Raw genomic sequence first — 23,551 nt, forward strand, 5'->3', positions numbered from 1 at the left:
TAAGTGGGATGTTCTTCCTTATCACTGGGAATCAAGAGGATTCAAAACCCTGACATTTACCAAACAAGTAATACCATGACACACACGTGCACACAAAAATATTAACACATATGGGATGTCATGGTATTGAATATTTGCTCATATTTTCTGTCAAATCTGTCTGTAGACAATAAAACACACCATATATAAATGTGTCAAAACAAAAGCATTGTTGTAAATCACACCAGCTTTTTGTTTTTTGGTTGTTTTTTTTCTGCCATCTTTTCCAGTGATGACTTTAAACATGTGAAACTCAGGAGCTTCATTAACACACTGCAAAACTTTTGGCATATAGTAAATCAACTTTTTGAAAAAAAGTGAATGCAAGTCAATGAATCAAAGGCATGTTTCATTAAATGTGGTGGTGTGAAGTACAATAACAGTGAATAAAGGGTAGAAATCAATAAAACTTTTCTTTCACACATTCCCAGCATGGACTGAACACAATTTCTTACCTCTTAACAATTACTTGAGGGAATTCCAAACAAAAGACACAAAGTATGAAATATTTCTATTGCACAGTGATGAGTTTGCAAAAAAAAACAACAATCCTCACTTCTATTTTGTGTTAAACCACTCACTCCTGCCCAGAAATCCACGACAATCAGACGCATCACTTTCTTCATAATTATATCAATCTTTAAACAAAAGTGTCAGTGTACTGTTTTAAATAAGGACATTAGTCAATTGTGTGTGCAACTGTATATAATGCGACAACTCAGATTGGATGGAGTATGTATGTGGATTATGGGATATTTTTTATTTCCTCCAAACAGAGGAACAGAGGAACCTCCCAAATCTCTCCCACACAAACAGGCCAGACTAGTGCAGGTCAAAGCACACACTGGGGCAGTAGTTTCTCTTTTGTTCTGAGTAATGATGACTGAGGCCGGGTCCACACTGGATGTGTGAACAATAAGTGATGGTTACTGATCTGCTGTCTTGGAACTGCTGCTAAGCCTTAGTGAGGGGTTTACCTTTCAAGTATAATTTTTAATATTCTTGAGAATGAAGCTGACGTTCTGGAATGTACTAAGAGTAGGGCTGCAACGATAAACCAATGACTACATTAATCTTCTGATCTTTGATCACAAATTTATCAGTTTGAGTGTTGTTTTTTAAAACAAGTAACACAAGTTTCTCTGATTTTACAGCTTCTTTAATGTGAATATTTTCAGTTTCCTAACAAAGAAATCACTAAAACGGAGTTATTTTGGTTTGTGGACAAAACTCATTTTTAGTACCAAAAAAATAAAGGTATTAATGGATGAAAATAATCATTAGTATTATTATACATATTAATTAATGTTAATATATATAATAAATTAATATATTATTATATATTATTAGCCCTAACTTGTGTTAAGTTTGTAACATTTGGCAGATTGAAACTGTGGTCACTGTTTTTGTTGTGAACTGTGCAGCTTACCAGAGAAAATAAACACATCTAATTATCACTATCTAGAGCAGTGTTGTTCAGATTAGAGCAGCCACACTGTTCAAGTAAGGCGAAACAGACACACATCTCTTATGAGCAATGTGGCTTATCTAATGGAAAATAACCATAATAACAATTTATAGTTTCTATCTACTCCTGGTCATCAATCAAATAGCTTTAGACTAGTTTTGTCACATCCTGGTCTCGTGCAAATCAGCATGTCGACTACGGATCCCCCACTTTCAGGTCAGCAGACCAAAGACGAACCCACTTTACGTTGAGTCACAGCTGCCCCCAATCTGATGCATAAAACAAAAAGCAAGTTCTGCATTGCAGAAGAGCTGCTCACACACCCAATGTGGCCAGGGCCTGAGGATTGATTGTGTAAGTTTCATAAACAGAAAGTAAAGAATGGGAAGCTTACACCTCATGTGAAAAAGTGCTCAAATGAATAGAAAAACAGTCAGTGATGAACAAAAGAACAAAGATGAACAGAAAGTAGATGCAGGGCACCAGAGCAGAGAGGGCACTTCCACAGAGTTGGTTCTCCATCTGGTGACTGTGACTTTTCTCTCTTCCTATTTTCTTTTTTTTTCCAAACTTTATATTATTTTATTTTTAATGTTAGTTGGTTCATTTTGAAGATGGCCTCTTTAAGACCACATATTCCCCCCCACCACCACTTACCAAGTCTGCATGAAGCAGAGGAAGATGGCAGCTTCACAGTTTGGGAGTTTTCAAATTTCAGACTGGTCTTTCCGTGATGCAATTGCTGTCACCAGCTCCCCATTCAGTCCAGAAGCGTAGCCAGCAGTTAGATAAACACTTCCAAGTGGAAGCAAATAAGGACAGCATCAAAACACCACAGTCCACTTCTTTAACCAACTCCATCCAAGTCACTTTGCATTTTTGAATATCTAGCATTACCAAATCCTAGAGTCAAACCTCAGGATTTCTTTGAACAAAAGATGCGTGACACCTTGACCCTCCACTGTAGGCACAAAGTCTTTAGGAAGTGCTGAGACACAAAACATTTTAGCACAGAGATAAACAGATCTTTTTTCCCCAGCTGCCTCTTCCACAGCCAAAGCAAAGTCAGGGCATGTTGTGATAGAGTAGGCAGAAGGAAATGGGGCTGTAGGGTGGCTGCAGGGGGAGAAAGCCCTGGGCTGGGCTTTGGTAGGCTTGACTCAACTGGCTGCAGCACGAGCCATCAGGTCCTCAAGAGCCTTGTCTTGATCATTGTTGTGGACCAGCAGCACCTCTTTGATGGCGTCCCGCTCAAATCCCATTTCACCGAATCTTGACATAAGCTCAAGAAACTGCAAAGCCTGAAGGATGAGAAGAAAATTAAACAATCATTTTAAATATTTACACTGAACATAATCTCAGACCCAGGGCTGTATGGAATTGAAAACTCTAAACTTTAAGAGAAGTTCAAAATATAAATCCTGCAATTGCCATCAGACATTTTTAAGTGATTACCAAGTTGTTGAGCAGAGGTTACTGTGAGTGCAGCTCGACCTGCATCCATGTCTACATCAGTAGAAGAATACAGTGATGTCATGTTGTTTTGAAGGGAAAGTGGAGGACACAAACAAACTAAACTGTCCTCGGTTCTACACCATAGCTCTGCAGGCTCACATGTTAGCTTAGCCGTTAGCTGCACACGAGACAAAAGTGTTTTGCGATCTTCCAAACAAAAACTGATCCGAGTGGGAAAATGGTTTCCCAACAGACAACAGGGTAATGAAGAGATGTTAATAATGAATAAACAGATTATACAGACCTTTTCTTCTGAGCACTGGTACATGTCTAAACACTCCTCCACTGCACTTGCATCAAAACCGCGCTCACACAGACGTCCAGATAAGAGAAGATAATCCAGTACCTTCAACAAACAATAAATCCAATAACAATAATACTGTAATACTTCTGTTTTGACATCATATGAACAAGGCTTAACTCAACATCACAAAAGATCAACATAAAGTTTACAGATTCACTCTCTGAAAGAGATGTTTAATATTTTTTGGGATGCATTGCTGCCCTCGTGTCATCTATGTGGCTCCAATATCTACAACTTTTCAGACATTAACCAAGTGACAATAGTGTAAATACAACAACTTGATGATATTTGTGATTTTTTTTAAGTTTGGAGATACGAGCTACTGATACTTGGGGCCGACTGTTCTGTTTTAGTGATGTAAAATGCCAATTTTCTCTATGAACTTTGTGAGAGTCAGCGACATACAAACATCAGTTTCTAATCTGTAGAGTCTGTCCAACGGTGACATAAAGTGGCAAAAACTTGTTCCTAAAGTAACACAATGTAAGATTTGCTCTTGGGTCCCCCCACAGTTGGTAAACTGTATTATTATAAGTTGATATTCCATCAAAATAATCTTGAGAGACATTATTTGAAGGTTAAAATCCACACTGTGTCGTTTTAAGATGTCAGACCTTGGCAGGCACACAGTGCAGTCAGTGCCGACTATTTGTCAGTACCTAATGAGCACACTCCAAAAAACAGGAACTATTACTTTAAGCCTATATTTAAGTACACAGGTGAAAGAAATAATAAGTATGTTTGAAAGTGAGAATTAGGGTTGCATGAAAAAACATAAATAAATAAAACCAAGAAATCATTAAAAAAAATTGGCTTTGTGGACAAAACAATACATTCAATCAACAACTTAATCCTCTTCAAGGTTTAGGAAACACTGATCAACATTTTATGGACCAAACAAATAAGCATGAAAATAATCGACAGAGTGAGAATGTCAGGAAAGCAGATTTGTGTGTATTAGAATGAGAGGGATTCGCACCTGCTCCACGTTCTGCCCTTGTCTCTGCATGGCACGTAGGACACCCTCATAGGAGTAGCCCATTCCGACAAGGGTTTCCACACACTGACGCTCATTGGGGGTCATGCTGAGCAGGGCTCCACCACATGGCAGAGCAGCAGTCCCTGACCCTGGGTTAGCCTAATTATAAAAAGGCAATGCAGTTTCTTATTTACATGGTTTTATTCTCACACAACAACACAACAATAACAACACAATTACTCACCGGTTTCAGTGTGCTGTGGCTCGGTGGCTCGGGGCCAACAATAACTTGGGTCTTGGTTATGGTTGGTGTGCTGCCATTTGGGAGGTTGTCTCTGGCAGTAGGGAAGGGTACAGATAGTGGGCTGTACTTCGGTGGCTCTGGGTCTGCAGAATCAGAGAGCTTCGGAAAAGTCAGAGAGCGGATGTTACAGGGCCGCTCATCTGTGTCAAATCCCACTCTCCCATGATGCCCAACCTTGTCCATGTCCAACAAAGCAACCAAACCATTAGGTTTGTGGGCAAAGCCTGGTTTGGCTGGGAAGCTGGTGTTGCTGCTGGGAGGAGACGGGCTGTTTCCACGAGACCCTATCTGAGAAACCTCTGGTGAGGACACAGGCGGAGGAGGCTGAGGTTGAGGCTGGCTCTGGAGAATGTTCCTAAGTTCCTCCCTATCGTCCAAAGTTTTAAGCTCCAACTTGTCAAAGGGGTCCTCTTCTCGCTCAAAGTCAGCTAGGTTGAGGCTGTGCAGCTGAGGAATGCTAGGCACGGCTTTCCTGGGGCCGAGGCTGGGTGCAGGCAGTGGAGTGAGTATGGCGTTATGGCTCAGCCCCGCCAGGACGGGGTTCAACGCTGGTGGTGGAAGTTCCTGGTCGTCCGCAGCAGATCTGGCTTTCTTTCCTCCACCACCATCAATGTCCTGGGCCTTAGCCTGAGCCAAACGCTCGTTGCTCTCTGCCTCGTGCTTGGCTGCTGCCTCTTCTGCTCTGGCCTGTGCTGCTCTGGCCTCAGCCAGCTCAAGTCCCCACAGCACACTCCGCTTCTCAAGAGAAAAGTCATACTGTTGAGACCGTGGTAATAGAAACAGAAAAGGAACAATCATTAAGTTGCATTATACTACAATTCAAATTCAACAGATAATCTGTCTTGTACGACAGGAATTGAATACAATTTGAAGTTGCTCTGATTTGTAAAAAAAAAAAAAAGCTGAAATAAATTCTCAGCACACATCATAAGCATAGCGATATCTTTCCAACTTAAATCGAAATGTCCATTAGATTCAACTAATTGTCAAATGCTGATTAAGCTCCACACAACGCTAGTCAAAACGTGTTTAGAGACCTTGTATTGCCTGGCACCATTCCCACACTGCACAGAGGAAGTGATTTGTTTTATTTCAAGAGTATGACTGAAAACACAAAGAAGTAGCCACAGAAAGTTTGAGAAGGGAATTCTACTCCTCAAAAAAACCAGGATGGTTCAGATGACAGACGCAGCACACAAATAATGTTCCATCATTTGTGTTCATCAGGACCAAACAGAGGCAGAACAAGAACTACAAAAATCACCAACAGTTATGCGACACAGCTTTAAATACAACAAGCCATAAAAATAATAAATATAATTCTAGCAACCAATTTATGTTCCACCATCGAGCAGAGCTCCCTTCACTGCAGTGGTCACAGTGGCTGCCCATGTAAATGACTGTTGACTGTAACATTATTAAACATTTAAATAAATATGGATATAAACTGTGCTAAGCACAAAGACAAGTTAAGATAGAACATTTTACAGGGAGATGCCACTGCAGTAATGATGCCTCTGCTGGATTCAATAGACTGCAGGACAGAGGGCAGAGTCCATAATGATCAGCAGAATAATATTTAGGTCAGTGTGCCACAGATAACACCATTGAAAAATATAACATACCCGAGAGTCTGCCAGCAGAGAGCCACTGTCAGGAAGGCAGAAACCAACAGGCAGGCCCACTTTGGCTGGGCAGCGAAATTTTTCATTAACCTTGAAGGGAACATCATCAAGGTAGCTGATGGGACCTGTACACCAAAACAAAGTACACTCAAGTTGGATAACGAGAGAAAGATCTTACTTACACATACACATACACTCACAACTCAAACATCCAGTGTTGTTAAACAGAAAAACAAAGTATTAAAATAAACTGGTCCTCACCATTGTTGTATGCATCTGATCCAGACTTCTTCGCAGCCATTTAGAGACTCTAAAAACAGATCTGTGGACAATGTTAGTTAATAGCAGAAATGCAGCTATGTTTTGACTGATAAAATAAAACTTGGGCTTGTATAATGTCTATACTGATCTGGAGATTCCCTATACTTGTTCTATGAATAACAGACTGCAGCACACCAAAAACACCAACAGCTGGCTTTGGTCCACTGATGTGAAATTATCAAAGGACAAAATCTTTTTTATGTCATAAATTTAGCACATCGAAGGATTTGTTGCTACAAGAGCATGCGTAAGAGAGAGCACATACTGTTGGACTCGAACAGTTACATCCACAAAGACTGCTTTGTTACTAATGGACTGCAGTTTCCAATTTTTTTCAAATGAGTGACAAATACAATCCTTCGGTGAGTCTACAGTATAATAATAAGATGTACGTTAGAGGTGGCATAACCACAATATGAGTCTGATAAAGTAATTTTAGACGTTTTCAACTATAACGCTGTTAAGAACACATTTGTGCTAGGCCATTTCAAGCTATTCCAAAGACATAACTCTCGAAGTGTGTCGCAAATATTCTTCTCCAACGAAGAAGAAATAAACAGCCCACAACATGACTCAGCTAAAATGCTGTTGCTGCTTTATAATTACATTTTCACAGTCTGTGTGAAACGTGTGATATATAGAATTTTACATTTGTATCTATCTGATATTCGATCCAGTGATTTTGGACAGTACCAGACTGATACTAACACTGAATATCATATCAGCTCATCCCTAACTACAGTTCAGTTAATCAAAGCATAAAATCAAGCACACTTTATCACACTGTTGTGCAAAAAGTCCCTTTTTATTCAAACTGTAACTCTTCTCTAGCCCACTGACTTTGTACATTCCTGTACTGCTCTGCATCTCAGATCACATAATCCCATTATTTGGTCATGCTGTGCAACAATGCCTGACATTATCAACAAAGAGACTCCACTGTGTTCCCTTCTGTTGATAAAGGACTTTAATCTGTGTGGCGTAAAAACCATCATGTTTTGTAGAAAAGTAGCTGATAAGTAACTCATCAACAGAAACAGGTTGATTTATTCGTAGGAAGCTCTGTAAACCAAAACAATTTCTCCACATTCTTCTGCTTTGGGTTTTTCCCTTTAGGGGTGGCCACAGCAGATCATCTGCCTCCATGTTGTCCTCTCCCTTGTGCCCTCTTCTGTTACACCATGTCCTCCTTCACAATATTCATGAACCTCCTCTGTGGCCTTTCTCTTTTCCTACTGCCCAGCAGCTCCATCTTCAACATCCTTCCTCCAATGTAATCACAATCCCTCTGCATGTGACCAAACCATCTCAACTTTGACTGACTCTCATACTTTATTTCCAAACTGTTCAACCTGAGCTGTGCTAATTTCTAATCCTGTCCACCCTGGTCACTCCCTTCAGCTCAGCCAACTGCCTGAATTATCAACGAACACTGTATCAAATCAAACTCAAAACAACTGTAGACTACCCCAAATGTTTGCTTAGCTTTTAAAGGTTTTGATTCACAGGAGTGCATAGGTACAAAGCACAGCTATGTTTGAAACAGGTTAGCTACAGATTAGCAAACGGCAACTGAAGCTTAATATTCTACTTTTAATTATCTGCTCGAATTCATTGAGAAATTAATATAGCCATAGATTTTAGACATTTAAATTCACTACTACAATATATTGTGATTGAGTTGAGGTGGATTTTTGCCCTGACAGAATTTAAAAACATGTCATTATTACAAATTGCTTAGTTACTTGTCTACTGCCAACATTGTTTTGGTAAGTAACTCCTACATAAACTGTGATATAAAAAGCTGTGGTACACATCACAATTGGGTCAGGTCAGAAAAGGCCTCAAAAGGTCTGCACCCCTATACAGCCTGAGGCCTCTGATACCAGGTTGAAGTTGGCATCCAGGTTTGTAGCTTCCTGGTCGGCAGTTGAGGGGAAACAGTTAAATATCCCTTTATTTGATTTTCACAAATAGAAAAAAGGGTTCACAAATCAGAAACCTTAAAGACTCTGTGACCTCTCTCAGATTTGACAAGGTTGGGAGTGTTGTCAATAAAGCTTGAATGTGTTCTGGGTGTGCAAAATATCACTCTATTGCCATCTTTTTTACAAACAAAAAGTTTTCCGTTTAAATCCACGTATTTTAACGTCAGTAAAAGATGTAAAACAACAAAGATGTAAAACAAACAAAACACAAGAAGCAGAGTATCTGAATGCCAACTTCAGCGTCGTGTCTCCTTCGATCATGTATGGAAAGTGGCCACGCATGATCAGAGTGGATCACTATCTCACGTTTCTCCAGCTAAATGTAAATTGTTCAGTGGCTAACGAAGATAGAAGCTCATGATACTAAGAGCACATTAAAGCACATACTAAGAATTTATATAACAGCCAAACCCTTTTATTTTGACAACTTACAGCAGAGCCGAGACTAGCTAGAATGTAATATTCCACTGACAACCACAACATCATAAGAAAACTTGGTTGGTTGATTCACTGGTTTCGTTGAGTCCAAGCCGTTCGACGGAAAACGATAGCAAAAGGTTCGCAACAACACAAAGGTTAACGTTAAAATGGCAGATAAAAGCTCCAGATAGTCACGTTTATCGTATTTATCGCGGTACACGCACTGTGTTAAAATTGTGCTCACCGGCAAAGTGTTACTTTAATAGTAAAAGCGTCAATTAGCAATAAGCTAAGCTACAACTACCTTTGATTACTGTTAGCTAAATGCACTTACAGTGAACGTACAGATAGAGTATTCGTTGTTTTTGTGATCAATTCAGTGTATAATTACTTAATTCACCGATAGTCACCACTAGCCACTGGCTAATATATGACAGCAACATGATTAGCCTCGGCTGTGGCCTGGCTCAAACGCTGTTGTAGGTGGACAAGACAGGCTGCTGTCTCCGCTGACACCGCCCCTGAAAGTAAACGGAGTCCTCATGTGAACACACTCTCTTCTCACCTGGATCTGCTCCGTCCTTTTCCTTCGAAATCCAAACCACGTCGTGTTGGAATTGGCACTCAAAAGTGAACGTTCTTCAAATTACTTTTTATTTATTTTGAAGTATCTTTCCTGCTTCGGCGTAGGACGCCATCTTGATTTGTCAGGATCCCTAACCACTGGTTCCTGTCTGACGTCACTCGGTGACGTGACGTCACAATTTCGCAACAGCACTTCCTTGTGTGAATCGAATGTACCAGTAGCATAATCACACAGTGATTTTGAAGAGAAACCGGCAATCCTTAGATTTTCCTTTTTACTCCTTTAGCAGTATGATATAATATAATATAATATAATATAATATAATATAATATAATATAATATTTAAGTTATAACGGTCATTGCTTTTGATCTATCAAAGCTCCAACAAGTAAGAATAATTTAATTTCTAAACCGCAGATCTATCAAAATATCAAATACAACGCTCAAATGAAATATATATATATTGTTAATCTAAAACGCCAGAATGTACGGGGGAGGATTAGAGCCATATTTGTAAAAACAAAACAAAACTGGAAAAAAAATCAAAATAAAGAAAAAGGCATTCTGATATTTAAGTCACAATTCTGACTTAAATCTCTTCTTTTTCTCAGAATGTTGTGTTCTTGTTTTTTCTGTTACGTTTAACACATTTAAAATGGTATGGATATATCGAGTGCGCGCACGCCACGTTCAGACTCGTACGTACTGTACGTTGAGCGGACACGCACAGTGATAGCCGGAAGCATCGATGGTAGGAAAATAAAAATCGATAGAATCCACCTTAATTCGCGAGTGTAAACCTCACTCTTCTTTTCGCGACCGTGGACTCGACTCTCTTCGTTTTCGCAGTGCCACAGTTACGGGGGATGAACGGCAGTGAGCAGAACAGCCGCTATATTTGAGCGAAGTTGCTCGGTAGGGGTTTAGCTGACGTGTGGAGAAGTTGAGAGTGCCAGAGACTGAGCAGATAAACAAACACAAACAAGCCTGCCCGATCCGAGCAGGAACCCCAGCAGCGGCAGCAGCAGCAGCAGCAGCAGCGCGGAGACATGTCAGGGAGAGTGGCTTTCCTCTGCTGAGCCCCACTATGACCCACGGGACAGAGTGACTTCAACTGAAACTAGCTCGATGTCAACTGTCAACACTGGCACACAAAGACTGAAGGAAGCACAACACGAGGAGCAGCCATAGTCTCAAGAAGCAAAGCGCTCCTCGCTTGGTTAACACACAACTAAGCTAGCGTGGACCACCAATGAGATTAGCCTCCAGGTTTCAACTGTGACTAAACCAATTCATATTTCAGTGCAAGGAGACAGAGGTAAACACTTTACATAACTTAGATTCACTCACCTAAAAGGCCTGCGAAGGAAACCACTGAGCTGAGCTAGCATGACAGGCCACATAACCTGTTAGTGTTTGTTTTCTTTGTGAGTGTGTGGTTCATTTTACCTGCGAGCCTGTTACCTGGCCATGTTTTAAACATTATTTTCACCTACAGCTCCGCACAGAGACTAATGTGGCTAGGAGCAAAGCTAGCAGACTGTGGATGTTTTTCTGCACGTTCAAATGTAGAGCTTTGCGATCTGCAAAACAATCGTTTTCGATATTGATAATTAATTATGTCACTTTAGTAAAACTGAGTTTTACGGAAGCGTAATGCTGCCAAACATACAACAAAAGTGGGGTGCTCAGTATTACGTTATAACGAGAAACTATTACGTTATAACGAGATAAGATGTTTTCTCGTTATAACGAGATAAGATTGTTTTCTCGTTATAACGAGAAACTATCGCGTTATTTCGAGATAGGATTGTTTTCTCGTTACAATCTTATCTCGAAAAATAACGTGATAGGTAATACTGAGCACCCCACTGTTTTTTGTATGTGTGGCAGCGTTACGCTTCCATAGAGTTTTGTTCTTCTGACGGAAAGTTGTTAAGTGTGTGTTTTTGAACTTCTCTTGGACATAAAATTACAGTTCAAGTCACAATTTAAGAGTCCCAATAAGAATAGAGTGCACTGATCATTTCAAAGATAAAGGAAAGACCTGGGGCCTGTTACATGAAGCCAAGATAGGGGATTACGCCCGGATATGTCGGTTATCCTCGCTGAAGTTAGCCCTGAGTCAGTTGCACGAAAGCAGTGGCACATAAGTTACCATGGAGATGTATTCTGTGCAGTTGGCCTGGTCCTGACCAGGCTAAACAACTAGGATTTGTTTATCCTGCTGCCCAGTCTGTTCATTCAACTGTCACTCTGATCAGAAATAAATGTGATTTACAGTTATTCATGACTTCTGGATGTATTTCACCTCAGTTTTATTAGCTGCATCTAAATATTACAGAATTGAAAAATGTTATTTTAATTCTAATGTAGTAATTTCTCTTATACTGATGGTATGTCCGTGACGAGGACAGGAATATAAAGTCCTATTCATGTCATCTGTGTTTAGCTCACAATGGCATTCCCATTTTAGGAGGTTGCTTTAGATGATGAAGCTCTGATACTTATAAGGGCTTCCTCAGATATCCTGGATTTCCTCATTCTACTTTTTTTTGCAGCAGCCCCCTGTGCTGTTGAAATGCCTCAAAACACAAACTGAGACAAATTGAACACTTTATAATCAAATCGGTACTTTAGTTTTCATTCATCTAAGCCTTCTACTGGCAGTGTGCCTAGACAAGTTCACGCAAATAACACGCAGTCATTTTGTTTATATATTTAAATGTTTTTCTGTCATCTCTTTAAGCACCACCACCACAAACACACACCACCCCTGGTGTCAGAAGTGGGATCACCATGGCCCACCAGGCAACCCCTAGCTCCCAGAAGGCCCTGATGATGGAGCTGAAGTCTCTGCAGGAGCAGCCAGTGGAGGGCTTCCGCATCACTCTAGTGGAGGAATCTGATCTCTACAACTGGGAAGTGGCCATCTTTGGGCCCCCGAACACGCTGTACGAGGGAGGCTACTTTAAGGTGAGACAAGTCAAAGCACAGGGCTGTTATTCTGAAAACAGATTATAGATTAAGCTGATATTTTACAGTTATCCTGGTGTAATTAAGCCTAGACTTAGTTTCATACTGTAGGTTGCCATGGTGACCTGATATTAACTAGGAATGTGTATTTCTAGCAAAAATGCTATTCAGATATTCAGTGGCATTATTCGTCACACTATTCTGAACTCCAGCACATGAGAGCTAGTGTAAGTAATGCAGGGTTCATAACATGTTGAGCTAACGGGAGCATCTCGAGCATGAGATGCATTCAAAACCCTGGTAAATGTCCTCAATTCTGCAGGATCTGCAGTGCGTTAAGATCAGAGGAGCAGCTTCAAGATGCATTGAAGGAATCTTGTTTCACTTCTGCCAACCTGATAAAATATCTGTTTTGTATTTTTTTAATGTATTAAGAATAGTCACAGTTAGTGAGTGACTTTGTATAATCTGACCAAACTGCCATGACAACATCACACAGTTAAAACAGCTGCTCGTTTGGGGTTATGTATCTTTATGTATTGCTATATTGTCTACCTGACTCTTATCCTGACCTTTATATTGACAGTTATTATCTACCACCTGTAAACCTTGTTTTAAATTGCCTATTTACATTTTTGTTAACATTAGTACTTTAATTTCTTCTTTTTACTTTTTACCTTGGTTTATTTTCTCGCCTGTCGTCCTGTCTGGTTTTCTGTAATCTGATCTGTGAAAGCACTTTGTAAACTCAGTTTCCTTAGAATGTATGGTAGAGTTGGTATATTGGAGAGCATTAGGTTGATTTCAGTTGGTCTTTGGATTTGTAATCTTGCAGCTATATCTTTCTGTTTTCATGTCCCGTCTTTCTCCACTGTCCCTCCACTCTCCTGTGCTGACCCTCTCCCCCTTCAATTTATGATAGCTGTGCTTCATATGGCTATTTTTAGTTGTGAGCCAAATATACTGTATATGGCACCTCCGCATGGTTAGACTGCTCTTCCTTTCTTTCATATTACTCACTTAATCCTATAACATATGTGCTACAGTGAGAGCCCAGGAATGTCAAAATAACACAGTACAGGTGTTTTAATGTGTGCAGTGTGAACCTGAAATATGGAAAGAACCAAAGAAGTTGGCATTGGCCCAGGCACACATTTGACAAACAAACAATAGAAAAAGGCTTAATACTATATTTGCCCACATGTCAAACCTGGGTCCCAGATGGAGAGAGATTTGTCCCTGTACCCTCTAAGACTGGGGTCACAGTCTAAACCTGACTTATTGTCAGTTTAATCAAAAATATCAATTTAAACAGCCAGACCATGCATTTTTTTTTAAATAAATGCTATTTGAAATAATTTTTTTGAATTAACATTGCCTTAAAGCATATAACAATATTTCAAATATGAACAAACTGGTTTGTTTTGAGGGGGGGGAAAAAAAGGCAGAAAACCAACATATTAGTGCTGATCACTGACAACTGTCTGTGACATTAATAGTTAATCACATCAACTTGCTCTATGTTGCTATTTTTTCATTATTACTGGAGAGAATCTTTCATATTTTAGAGACATGTATTTGTGGTGTGTTTAGATTTATAGAATATATCTTTCCATATTCTTAGCAAAGCATCAGCTCATGTCTCCAAAATTATAGCAGCACCAAACCCCCAAAGTCACGTCTGCCCGGGGTCTTTGGCCCTGAAGGATTTTAAAAATGTTCTAATGAAACACATTGTAACTGCCTCCTCTTTGTCCCTCCAGGCTCACATCAAGTTTCCAGTTGATTATCCATACTCCCCGCCAACCTTCCGCTTCCTCACAAAGATGTGGCACCCCAACATTTATGAGGTGAAACCTTTTGTTTTCTTTATTGCATTGTTTTTTTTCCCCTCCACATTTTCAGTCATAACATAACAGTTTGGTATTCATATCATTGTCTACAACCGACACTTGCTAAGATTGAAGAAAACAAACATAAAAAAACCATCCTGAACTAGGGCTACAAGCAGCACTGAATGGGCCCTTGCACCCTCACATGCATGTTAGGCTGTGGAGAGACTGCAATGGCACCAGAGCGAGGCCACCAACAATTTGTTATGTCAGAGTATAGCAAATGTAGACCACACCCTCAAAGCATCATGTAAATGTAACAGTGTTTGTTATTATAGGCGCACTTCCTGTTATCAGTAGGTGGCGCAATGACGGCTTTGCGGGTTATCATCGTTGATCAATTGGTATGAAAGAGAAGATTTAAAAAGAATAGAGACGGGTCAGACACCTGCTACATGCTGTTCCTCCTTCTAATGTTAATAGGCTGCACTCAACTATACTTTTGACCTATGGTTGCCCCAGTCTGCAACACGTTATGTCTCAAAATATGTTTTGATTGGCATAAGACATAAGTAAAGCCGTTAACAAAACGTAGCTTCCTGTTAGATAAGACTGCCCAATAGTGAGGTAAACAATAATAATAGTGAACATATTCTGAAGATATCATAGATTTACACAGGTGTGGCATTTAGGTGAGTGGCCTAAATCAGTCTTTCCTTCCCGTGCCCACCCTGGCAGCCATGTTTTCAGGAGCAAGGGTCCATGTCTCAGGCCTAGGGGACAGGAACAGCACAATCATGTGTGTCAGTGATCATTTTGATTCCGAACCAACGGCGTTGTTCCATTTCTTCAGTTCAATTCATTTGTATAGCACCAAAACAGAACACACATTATCTCAAGGCACTGTACATAGTAAGATCTTTAGGATATTATAAAGAGAAGAGAATCCCTACATTTCACACAAGGAGCAAACATTAGGCATCAGTGAAGAGAAAAAAACTCCCTTTTAACAGAAGAAGAAATCTCTGACGGAACCAGACTCATGTTTATAGAACTACAATGTCATTTATATAAGCAGCAGCTTAACTTTAATTATAGCTTAATAATAGTGGTGATGCTATGATATGAAGGATAATAAGAGATGGTCCAGTTTTCCCTGAGCCAGCTCTAACTATGAGCCTTGTTAAAAAGGAAAGTTTTAAGTCTAACTTTAAATACAGAGAGAGGCTCCGCCTCCTTCCATTATACTCTTATAGACTCTGGGAACCACAAGTAAGCCTGTATTTTGGGACCTAAGTGATCTGTTAGGCTGATAATGTGAAACTAGTTCTGTCAGGTATGAAGGGGCCTGATCATTAAGTGCTTTGTACGTGAGGAGGACATGAAAGATGTTTCCCAATATAATCTATTCTCTATCCAGAATGGTGACGTGTGCATCTCCATCCTACACCCTCCCGTCGATGACCCTCAGAGCGGAGAGTTGCCCTCTGAAAGATGGAACCCCACCCAGAACGTCAGGTAATTTCAGGCCAACAAATCTCAGCTCCTCTGACACACTTCACTGCAGCAGCCTACAACATGGAAGTGCAGTGTAGTCTGTCACTACAGTAGAGCAAAAACAGTAACCACAAATAACATCATGTACCTCCTAATAACTTGAGATACCTGAGAATTCTGCAGAATTCACTCACTCATCTTCTGCTACTTTACCCTCCACATGAGGGTCACTGGTGCCAGTCTCAGCTGACGAGGTCACACCCTGGACAGGTCGCCAGTCCATCACAGGGCCACAAAGAGACAAACAACCATTCACTCTCACACCTACGTTCAATTTAGAGAGAGGGAGAGGATTCAACATAGGAAAGGAGTAGTACAGAAGTAATACAAATAATTAGGTAATAAATAATGATTTATAGGTAAATTATCCAGTAATTGTGTAGAAATAAGGAGGGAGGAAGGATTATGAAGTACTGACAAAGTATTTCCCCTTTTTGGTTGTTATTGTTAAAGGCTTTTTTTCACCAACCCAACTGTCAGACATGTAACATGTCTATGTGTCAGGTATGAGATGAATGCTTGTCAGATCCTGTTAAATTGTAAACACGCCATCCATCCATCCATCCATCCATCCATCCATCCATCCTTCCTTCCTTCCTTCCATCCTTTTGACATTCTTTTGAATGAAAAGTCAGCAAGAAACCTTTGCAGTGACAGGCAGGAGGTCGTGTCTCTGTCTGGCCTGAATTAGAACTGCTACAGTTTTAAAAAGACTGTGACAGGATCTGATCTCTTTTCCGTTTTGTTTCTTTTCTGATTCTCAGGACTATCCTGCTGAGTGTGATCTCACTGCTCAATGAGCCCAACACATTCTCTCCAGCCAACGTTGATGCCTCCGTCATGTTTCGCAAATGGAGAGACAGCAAAGGCAAGGACAAGGAGTATGCAGAGATTATCAGGTAATGAACGAGGTTCAGGATTACTCTGCCAACACCAAAGACCCTCAGTCCAAAAACCAGGTTAAAATGTGGACTTTGTCTTTGATCTAACTACACAGGAAGCAGGTGTTGTCAACAACAGCAGAAGCAGAGCGAGATGGCGTCAAAGTGCCAACCACACTGGCAGAGTACTGTGTCCAGACCAGGGTTCCTTCCCAGGACAGCAGTTCAGACCTTCTCTACGACGACCTCTATGATGATGACATGGAGGAGGAGGAGGAGGACGACGACGACAGTGAGCTGGAATCTGTTGGTGAAGCCGGAGGGCTTAGCACCCTGGATGATGACGGAATGTCCAGCAGATGCTACGATAACCAGGACGACTCTGGAAACGAAGACTCATGATGATCTGGATTATAACTCCTCCCTGACAACCCCCCACAGCTCCTCCTCCTCCCTCCTTCTTTTATGTGTTAAGTTACAATTTTGTATGTTCGTCTACGTTTCATGTGAGTGTGTGTTTGTGTGTGTGTGTGTGTGTGCGCACTGGAGAGCGGACATTCTCCGGAGACTGTGGGCCACAGATGTCTGCCAGCCTCCCAGTTAAATCTCTGGATAATGTCTGAGTGAGCTCATGTGAGAACACAGCAGGAGAATCTCTGGAGGATCCACAGCAAGTGAACGGGCGAGTGTCCGGCCAGGCTCCACCCGCTCAACTGGACACTCTGGAGATTTTCCTGCTGAGCCACACATCTGACCAAGAGAATCTCCCGCTGCTTTTGTCATACGTGAACGGCAAACTCCACAGAATGTCCCCGCCCACTTTTCGTTGGACATTATCCAGAGTTAAGTTGTGAAAATGGCTTGTGTGTGCTTGTGCAAGTTTGCATCCACAGTGGGGTCAAAAGTCTACTGCCAAAACCTTTTCATCATTTATTTAACTAATACCGTGGTTTGGTCAAACAATAGCTCTCATTACATATGTTTGTTGACTATGTCTTTTTCTAAAAGTCAGATTTGGTGTTTCCACCGTTTGCCTTAATTACAGTTTGCACTCTGTCAAGAAAAAATAGTGTGTTTTTAATGTTGGGTTACTTTTAAAGGTCCAGTGTGTAATACTTGTGAGGGTTAATATAATAGAGCTCTGGTAGGTGACGTCTCATTTCCAAGTTAACACCCAGTGCGATTCACCTCTATAGTCATATATGCTGGACAACATAAACCAGGCTATATATCAGAGAAATGTTTTTATTATAAAAGTGGAGATGGTAGGTAGATGTCAGACAGGCCAACTGGAGAACATTTAACCAGCTCTCCACAGATCCAGAGAGACGAAGGAGGTGAATCACTGCTATGAAGCTACGAAGATGCAACGATTTTTCGTTGTTGGCTCTTAGTAAATCATGGACTCAGACTAGATTTACCAAGAGATAGGCTGCAAAGCAACATACCTATTTACATTACACTGCCTGTAAAGTTAGGCTACATTATGCTAATGCAACAGTACTATATTTAGCCTGTAGACTCCATTTGTTTCCCTCCAGGCAACTTTCAGTGACTTTCCACACTCGTAGGATCAGATATTTTCAGTCTGTCAATCTCAGCGAAGAGAATCTGAGTCATGTAACATCTGGAGCTCTATACACATAATTATAAACGTGAATAAATGTATAATTGCTTAAAAATAAAAATGGATTGCTTTTTGTAGCAACAGAATAAGCCTTTTGTATGTACCTGAGGTCAGGGCCTTGCTTGACTGTGGCTGCCATTGGTGGCATTATGTTTCTAAAGCGACCTGAACAGAGCTTGAATTTCATCTTTTATAGGGGAGGCTAAATGCATGAATGAAAAAGAATGACATGCTTTCTGCAACGTGAAGGCCGCTGTATGCAGTTGGTGTTGGGGGGAGTCAGAGGAGTCCTCCATTTGTTAAAATCTCCAGTCTCACATCAGATGTCACTAACTCGTACACACTGGACCTTTAATGTTTTTAATATGTCTCCATTAAGGAAGCTGGAGATTAGTCCTCTGCCAAGTGAGTGATTGATCATGTACAAGACACCTTAAAGGGATAGTTGAGGTTTTATGAAGTGAGAGAGTGTGAGGGTCTCACATACAGTCGACATTCGGTGTGCTGCCTGTTTGGAGATGGAGACGGGAGAACCAGAACATGACTTGTGCATTGCTGTGATGTGAGCTTTTCAGCTTTACTATGACCTTTAACTTGGGCACAATATTCTGTCTACATATTCTGACTCGCAGTGTGAGTTATATTTCATCTGGCATGTCGAATAGAAAGTATTTCAAATATAGCATACAAGAATTTCAAATTTGATTGAAACCTGTGGTGTACTAGAGGCGGGGTTTAGTGTGAAGTGACGTTCAGCAGCTTTTCTATACATCCAACATGGCAGCCACTGAAGAGTTGCTGTCTTTTAGACGCGACTGTTGCTTCCATTTGAAGCGACTTGCTTCACAGAGCCCCGCGGGGCAAAGGTCATAAAACGCCATTATAGCCATCGCTCCTAGAAAACTACAAGCACGTTTGTCTGTATACGTCATGCTGATCATTGGTCTGGTTGGTTGTAGGTTTATCTGATTGCATACAGAGTCAGACTCTGGATATGCAGTCTGACATTAGGGATGCTTCGCTACTTTCTTTGCTGTCCCCGTTCAAAACGATGCTCATGCTCTGGTTCTCCAGTCTCCCTCTCCAAACAGGCAGCAACCACTGAACGCTGGTTACTGCATGTGAGTAAGTAACTTACACATCCCCCACTTCAAAACCAGAACCTTAAAATCCCTGTACTGTCCTTTAAAAGGGATAGTTCAGGTTTTTAGATATATATGTATATATATATACATATATATATGTATATATATACATATATATATATATATATATATATCTACATATATATATATATATATATCTACATATATATACATATACATACATACGTGTGTATATATATATGTGTGTGTGTGTGTGTTTTTGTGTTTGCTGCATTATCTCATTATTAGACGGACTTTTCTAAATGGAAACTAAATTTTGTGAAGCTGCTGCTTCACACTTGAACTTTTCGAACACCAAGTATCACATTTGAAGCAGCAGTGCATCAACGACGTCTGTGTGCTGTGATGTAAAATCACACTTTTCTCTTTGACTTTGTAAATGATTTACAGAGCAACACAAACTTAAGATTCTGGTCACAAATGGACGTCTAAGGGCGAGGTAAAGTGACAAATACTGCACATTCTTAGGATACATCACAGTCTTCAGCAGGCTTATTAGATGAGCCGTTTGCTAAGTGGCTACATTTTCATTGTTTGCCTTCTGTCCCTGCGGGGCAGTCATGTATTCAGTCACGGCGAGGTTGCATGTCTGACGCTGGTTGCTGGTTTGGGGGGCGGGGTTTGGCAACCACCTTTGCGTGGTCACTGCTCGTGACGTGTCAGTCCTTCATACAACCACACAGTTGTTGATAATACCCAGTGAGCGAATGAGCAAGCTTGTTGCATGTTGAAGCCAGGCTCCTCCCCCTCACCTGGCTCCTCCATAGATTCTCGTGTCTGGAGTGTTTGATAAATGATGAAAACAAAGCGTGTCTGTGGTGGTCTCTTGAAGCCCACTGCTGCTGTTGACACTGTCTCTCCACCATGTTGTTGTATGTCTCTTGTCGCCATTCTGTCCTTTTTTTCCCCCGCTTGTTCTTGTATTCTCTGGGATGGCTCACACCGTCTCATTCGATGGAAGTGACCAGCTTGTGTTGTCACACTGTCCATCAGTGTGTCCCATGGCAGAACTCCTCTGTCCCTCCAGCGCCTATCTTGTCAACTTTGATACAATCGATGTACTTTTACAGACACAGACTCCCCTGTGGATTCATCGCCAACCCCATCCTGTCCATTACATCGGCTTCACATAATTGCTCCAATCATCGGCGTTTGTTTGGGGACAAAAAGGTTGAGACCTTTTACTCGCATCACCTCCTCGACCTCTCTCTGCCTCTTAAACCTCAGGGCCTTGTCAGACTCTCGCTGAGAGGGAAACACAAACTTAATACACAAACTGCTCCTCACCTCCACCCTGTTTCTTTGTTTTCTGGGTGTTAAGAGAGGGCAGAGAGTGACGTCTCCAATTCCACCCGCCAGCGTGTTTATGCGTGACTGACCGGATATAGGTCCTTTAAGTTCTCTTCTCTGTAGGCTAGAGTCGCATCATAAAAAAAAACAAAAAAAAAACAACAAAAAAAGGAAAGAATGACCTGTAGGAAGTTTGACGTCAAGCCGGTCGTGTTCTGTTGCAATGAATGTGAACATGTTGTGTTTTGCGCTGTGACTCCAGCACATGCTGAAATGCAACTTAGTGAAAATTGGATGTTGTTACTGTGCTACACTATTGGTAAAGTCTGCTGATCAACATGGACGAGCTGCACATTAGCATTTGAATGAATGATTGTGTGCGTGTGTGTGTGTGTATTGACTGCAGTGTGAAGGTTGTTTTGTTCCTGTCTCAGAATTTGCGTCACATGGTCAGTTTGCCCCCCAAACTACCCTTTTTATGGCAAACTGCAAACATTCAGTGTTTTAACCCTGCGCTGTTATTGGTAAACCTGAGCCGAGTCAGGTTTTTGACAGATTTAAAGGGGCTATATGTCAGAAATATATTCTATTAAGTCTTAAAATGATCACGATTTGTCATCAGGGAATAAGGAAGCGTGTTAAATTGCAATCGTGGCCTCACTGATAGCAATGCTGGATCCAGTATATTCACTTTATTTCTTTTTCTTCTAATGCATGTCGGGCAGGTCGTACACTGAGAAGCATAATTCTGTTAAATCATTGAAACACCAACATCTGACAGGAACAACTGTCGCTGCTGACGTTGAAGCTCCCACACTGACAGGTGATCAGGATGTTTATCAGTTATTTTTAAATAACTGGTCATTCTACAGTGCGCCAGCCTTAGAATGACTTAGTCTCTTCCTCCAGATGTTGTGATCCTCCTCCTCCTCCTCCTCCTCCTGCTTTGTACAGAAACAATGTTCATGTGACCACTGTCTTTCTTTCTTTGTCTTTCCAGAAACTAAAACACACATGTTCAAATGTAAACACTCAAGGTTACAGTGTCATTCATCAGAGAAGCCTTCGCTCATTCATCACAGGTTTCATTCACCCTCAATCCCAGAGTGACCAGGTCACTGAAGCACAGCAAACGTGCAGAACCAAACCCTTCAGAACCTCACTACTCGAAGAAAGTAGTAGATTAGGTTGAGGACATGTCATTGTGGACAACTGTTAGGGTTAGGGTTAGGTCGCTGTGCTACTATCTCTCATGTGATCATTTTCTCCCACTGTGACTCTCTCACTCACTGTCCACTGCTTTGTCCTCCACACGGGTCACACCCCCTGGACACGTCACTGGTCCATAGCAGGGCAAACACACATTCACACCTGTGGTCACTAGAGTGTTCAGTGAACTGTTAATTGGACTCTCTAACCCATGAATGAACCCCGGGGGGGGGGGGGGGGGGGGATGCAAACTCCACACAGAAAGGTCAAACTGGGATTATTCACTGTATCATGTGTGTGTGTGTACAGTTTAACGTCAGGTGTAAGTTCTTATTTTGGCGACCACTTCTTCAAATGCTAAAGGTTGCTGATGCACATATTTGACATATATCCCCTTTAAAAAAAACACAAACTCCTGAGTATTAAACGTCTGAACACACTGAACTGCATAATGTGACTAATCTCACTTGTATACGGCATCAAGTCAAGCACACGTGTGAGCTGTGCGTGACACCATGGAGCTCTGGGGTCAAGTTTGGATTCACAGGGCTGGGTTTTATGCAGAGTAGAGATGACAGCCCTATGTTTTCTCGTTTTAAGACTATGGAGCAATGAATGCATGTAGTGGATTTAACGCTGTGTGAATAAACTCTTTTAAGAGATTCCTTTTGGATTTCAATGTGAAGCGTAACGAGTGAAACGTTGTACTCGGTCAGCTCAGAGAAAACTCACTTCTGAACTGGATCTTTAAAGGGATTTGATTCCAAGGCACAACGAGAGGTGGACTCATGCCAGAAATTCGGAACTTATCTTAAAGTTTTTGCCCATTCCTTCCCTTATAGAGAATATTCAGAGAAAGCTTATCTCATGTGTGCCTTTTACAGAAACAGTGACATTTATGACACATATTTGCTTTGTGGAGGAGATAAGATCATGTCTGTTTATCACAAATACAGCTCAAACCCCCTAACATTTAGTTAGGAGTTATTTCTCTACATTTTTTTTTGTCATTTACAGATTATTCCGTATCATACATGTTCTATATTGTGAACGATATATTGGTATATATCGAAACAAACACCTGGAAATGGACGTACATGAGTGGAATCAATCCTTCATGTGTAAAAGATCTAAAAGATGATTCTCGATAGATAAAAACGTAGCTCGTTTCATTTCAAAAGAGCTGAGTCATGACAGCGCAGCAGCAAATGAAGGCTTGAACCAAAGTATGTCACACTGTCACAGAACGTGTTCAGGTTATAGTCAGGATCCCTTTTTGTCTGAGATGTTGACGTCAAATTCAATACGCACTGTTACAAGAGACAGAATTTAAATCACTTAGTTCATGTTTGCTGTGTGTGTGTGTGTGTGTGTGAGAGAGCATGTATGTGCACAGGTGTGTATGACTTTAAGTCACTTTGAGGTTCTAAGGCCTTCATTTTATCACACATGGAACGAACAGAG

General features: G+C 41.0%; 2 protein-coding genes across 4 annotated transcripts; one reads left to right on the forward strand and one right to left on the reverse strand.

Moving 5' to 3' along the window:
- Positions 1–367: 367 nt before the first annotated feature.
- ubap1 (ubiquitin associated protein 1) lies at positions 368–9,698 on the reverse strand. Its single transcript, XM_058632292.1, has 7 exons — positions 9,529–9,698; positions 6,496–6,556; positions 6,235–6,359; positions 4,550–5,365; positions 4,306–4,464; positions 3,267–3,368; positions 368–2,808 (listed from the first exon to the last, which is right to left on the reverse strand). Exons 2-7 carry the CDS (start codon positions 6,533–6,535, stop codon positions 2,668–2,670), a joined length of 1,383 nt encoding a protein of 460 aa, XP_058488275.1. The 5' UTR covers positions 6,536–6,556; positions 9,529–9,698; the 3' UTR covers positions 368–2,667.
- Positions 6,795–20,880, forward strand: ube2r2 (ubiquitin-conjugating enzyme E2R 2). 3 transcript variants are annotated; one of them, XR_009240456.1, is made up of 7 exons: positions 10,258–10,867; positions 12,299–12,525; positions 14,289–14,375; positions 15,778–15,875; positions 16,679–16,813; positions 16,912–17,939; positions 18,702–20,880. XR_009240456.1 is itself a non-coding variant. In XM_058632294.1 (6 exons), the coding sequence occupies exons 2-6, from the start codon at positions 12,349–12,351 to the stop codon at positions 17,195–17,197; spliced, it is 783 nt and encodes a 260-aa protein (XP_058488277.1). In that variant the 5' UTR covers positions 6,795–6,917; positions 12,299–12,348; the 3' UTR covers positions 17,198–18,044. The 3 variants fall into 3 exon arrangements, 2 of the variants coding, with proteins under 2 accessions (XP_058488277.1, XP_058488276.1); XM_058632294.1 differs by lacking the exons at positions 10,258–10,867; positions 18,702–20,880 and adding an exon at positions 6,795–6,917 and having other exon boundaries at positions 16,912–18,044; XM_058632293.1 differs by lacking the exon at positions 18,702–20,880 and having other exon boundaries at positions 16,912–18,044.
- The last annotated feature ends 2,671 nt before the right edge of the window (positions 20,881–23,551 follow it).

The sequence above is a fragment of the Solea solea genome, chromosome 6 (assembly GCF_958295425.1).
Source record: "Solea solea chromosome 6, fSolSol10.1, whole genome shotgun sequence".
Taxonomy (NCBI): Eukaryota; Metazoa; Chordata; class Actinopteri; order Pleuronectiformes; family Soleidae; genus Solea; species Solea solea.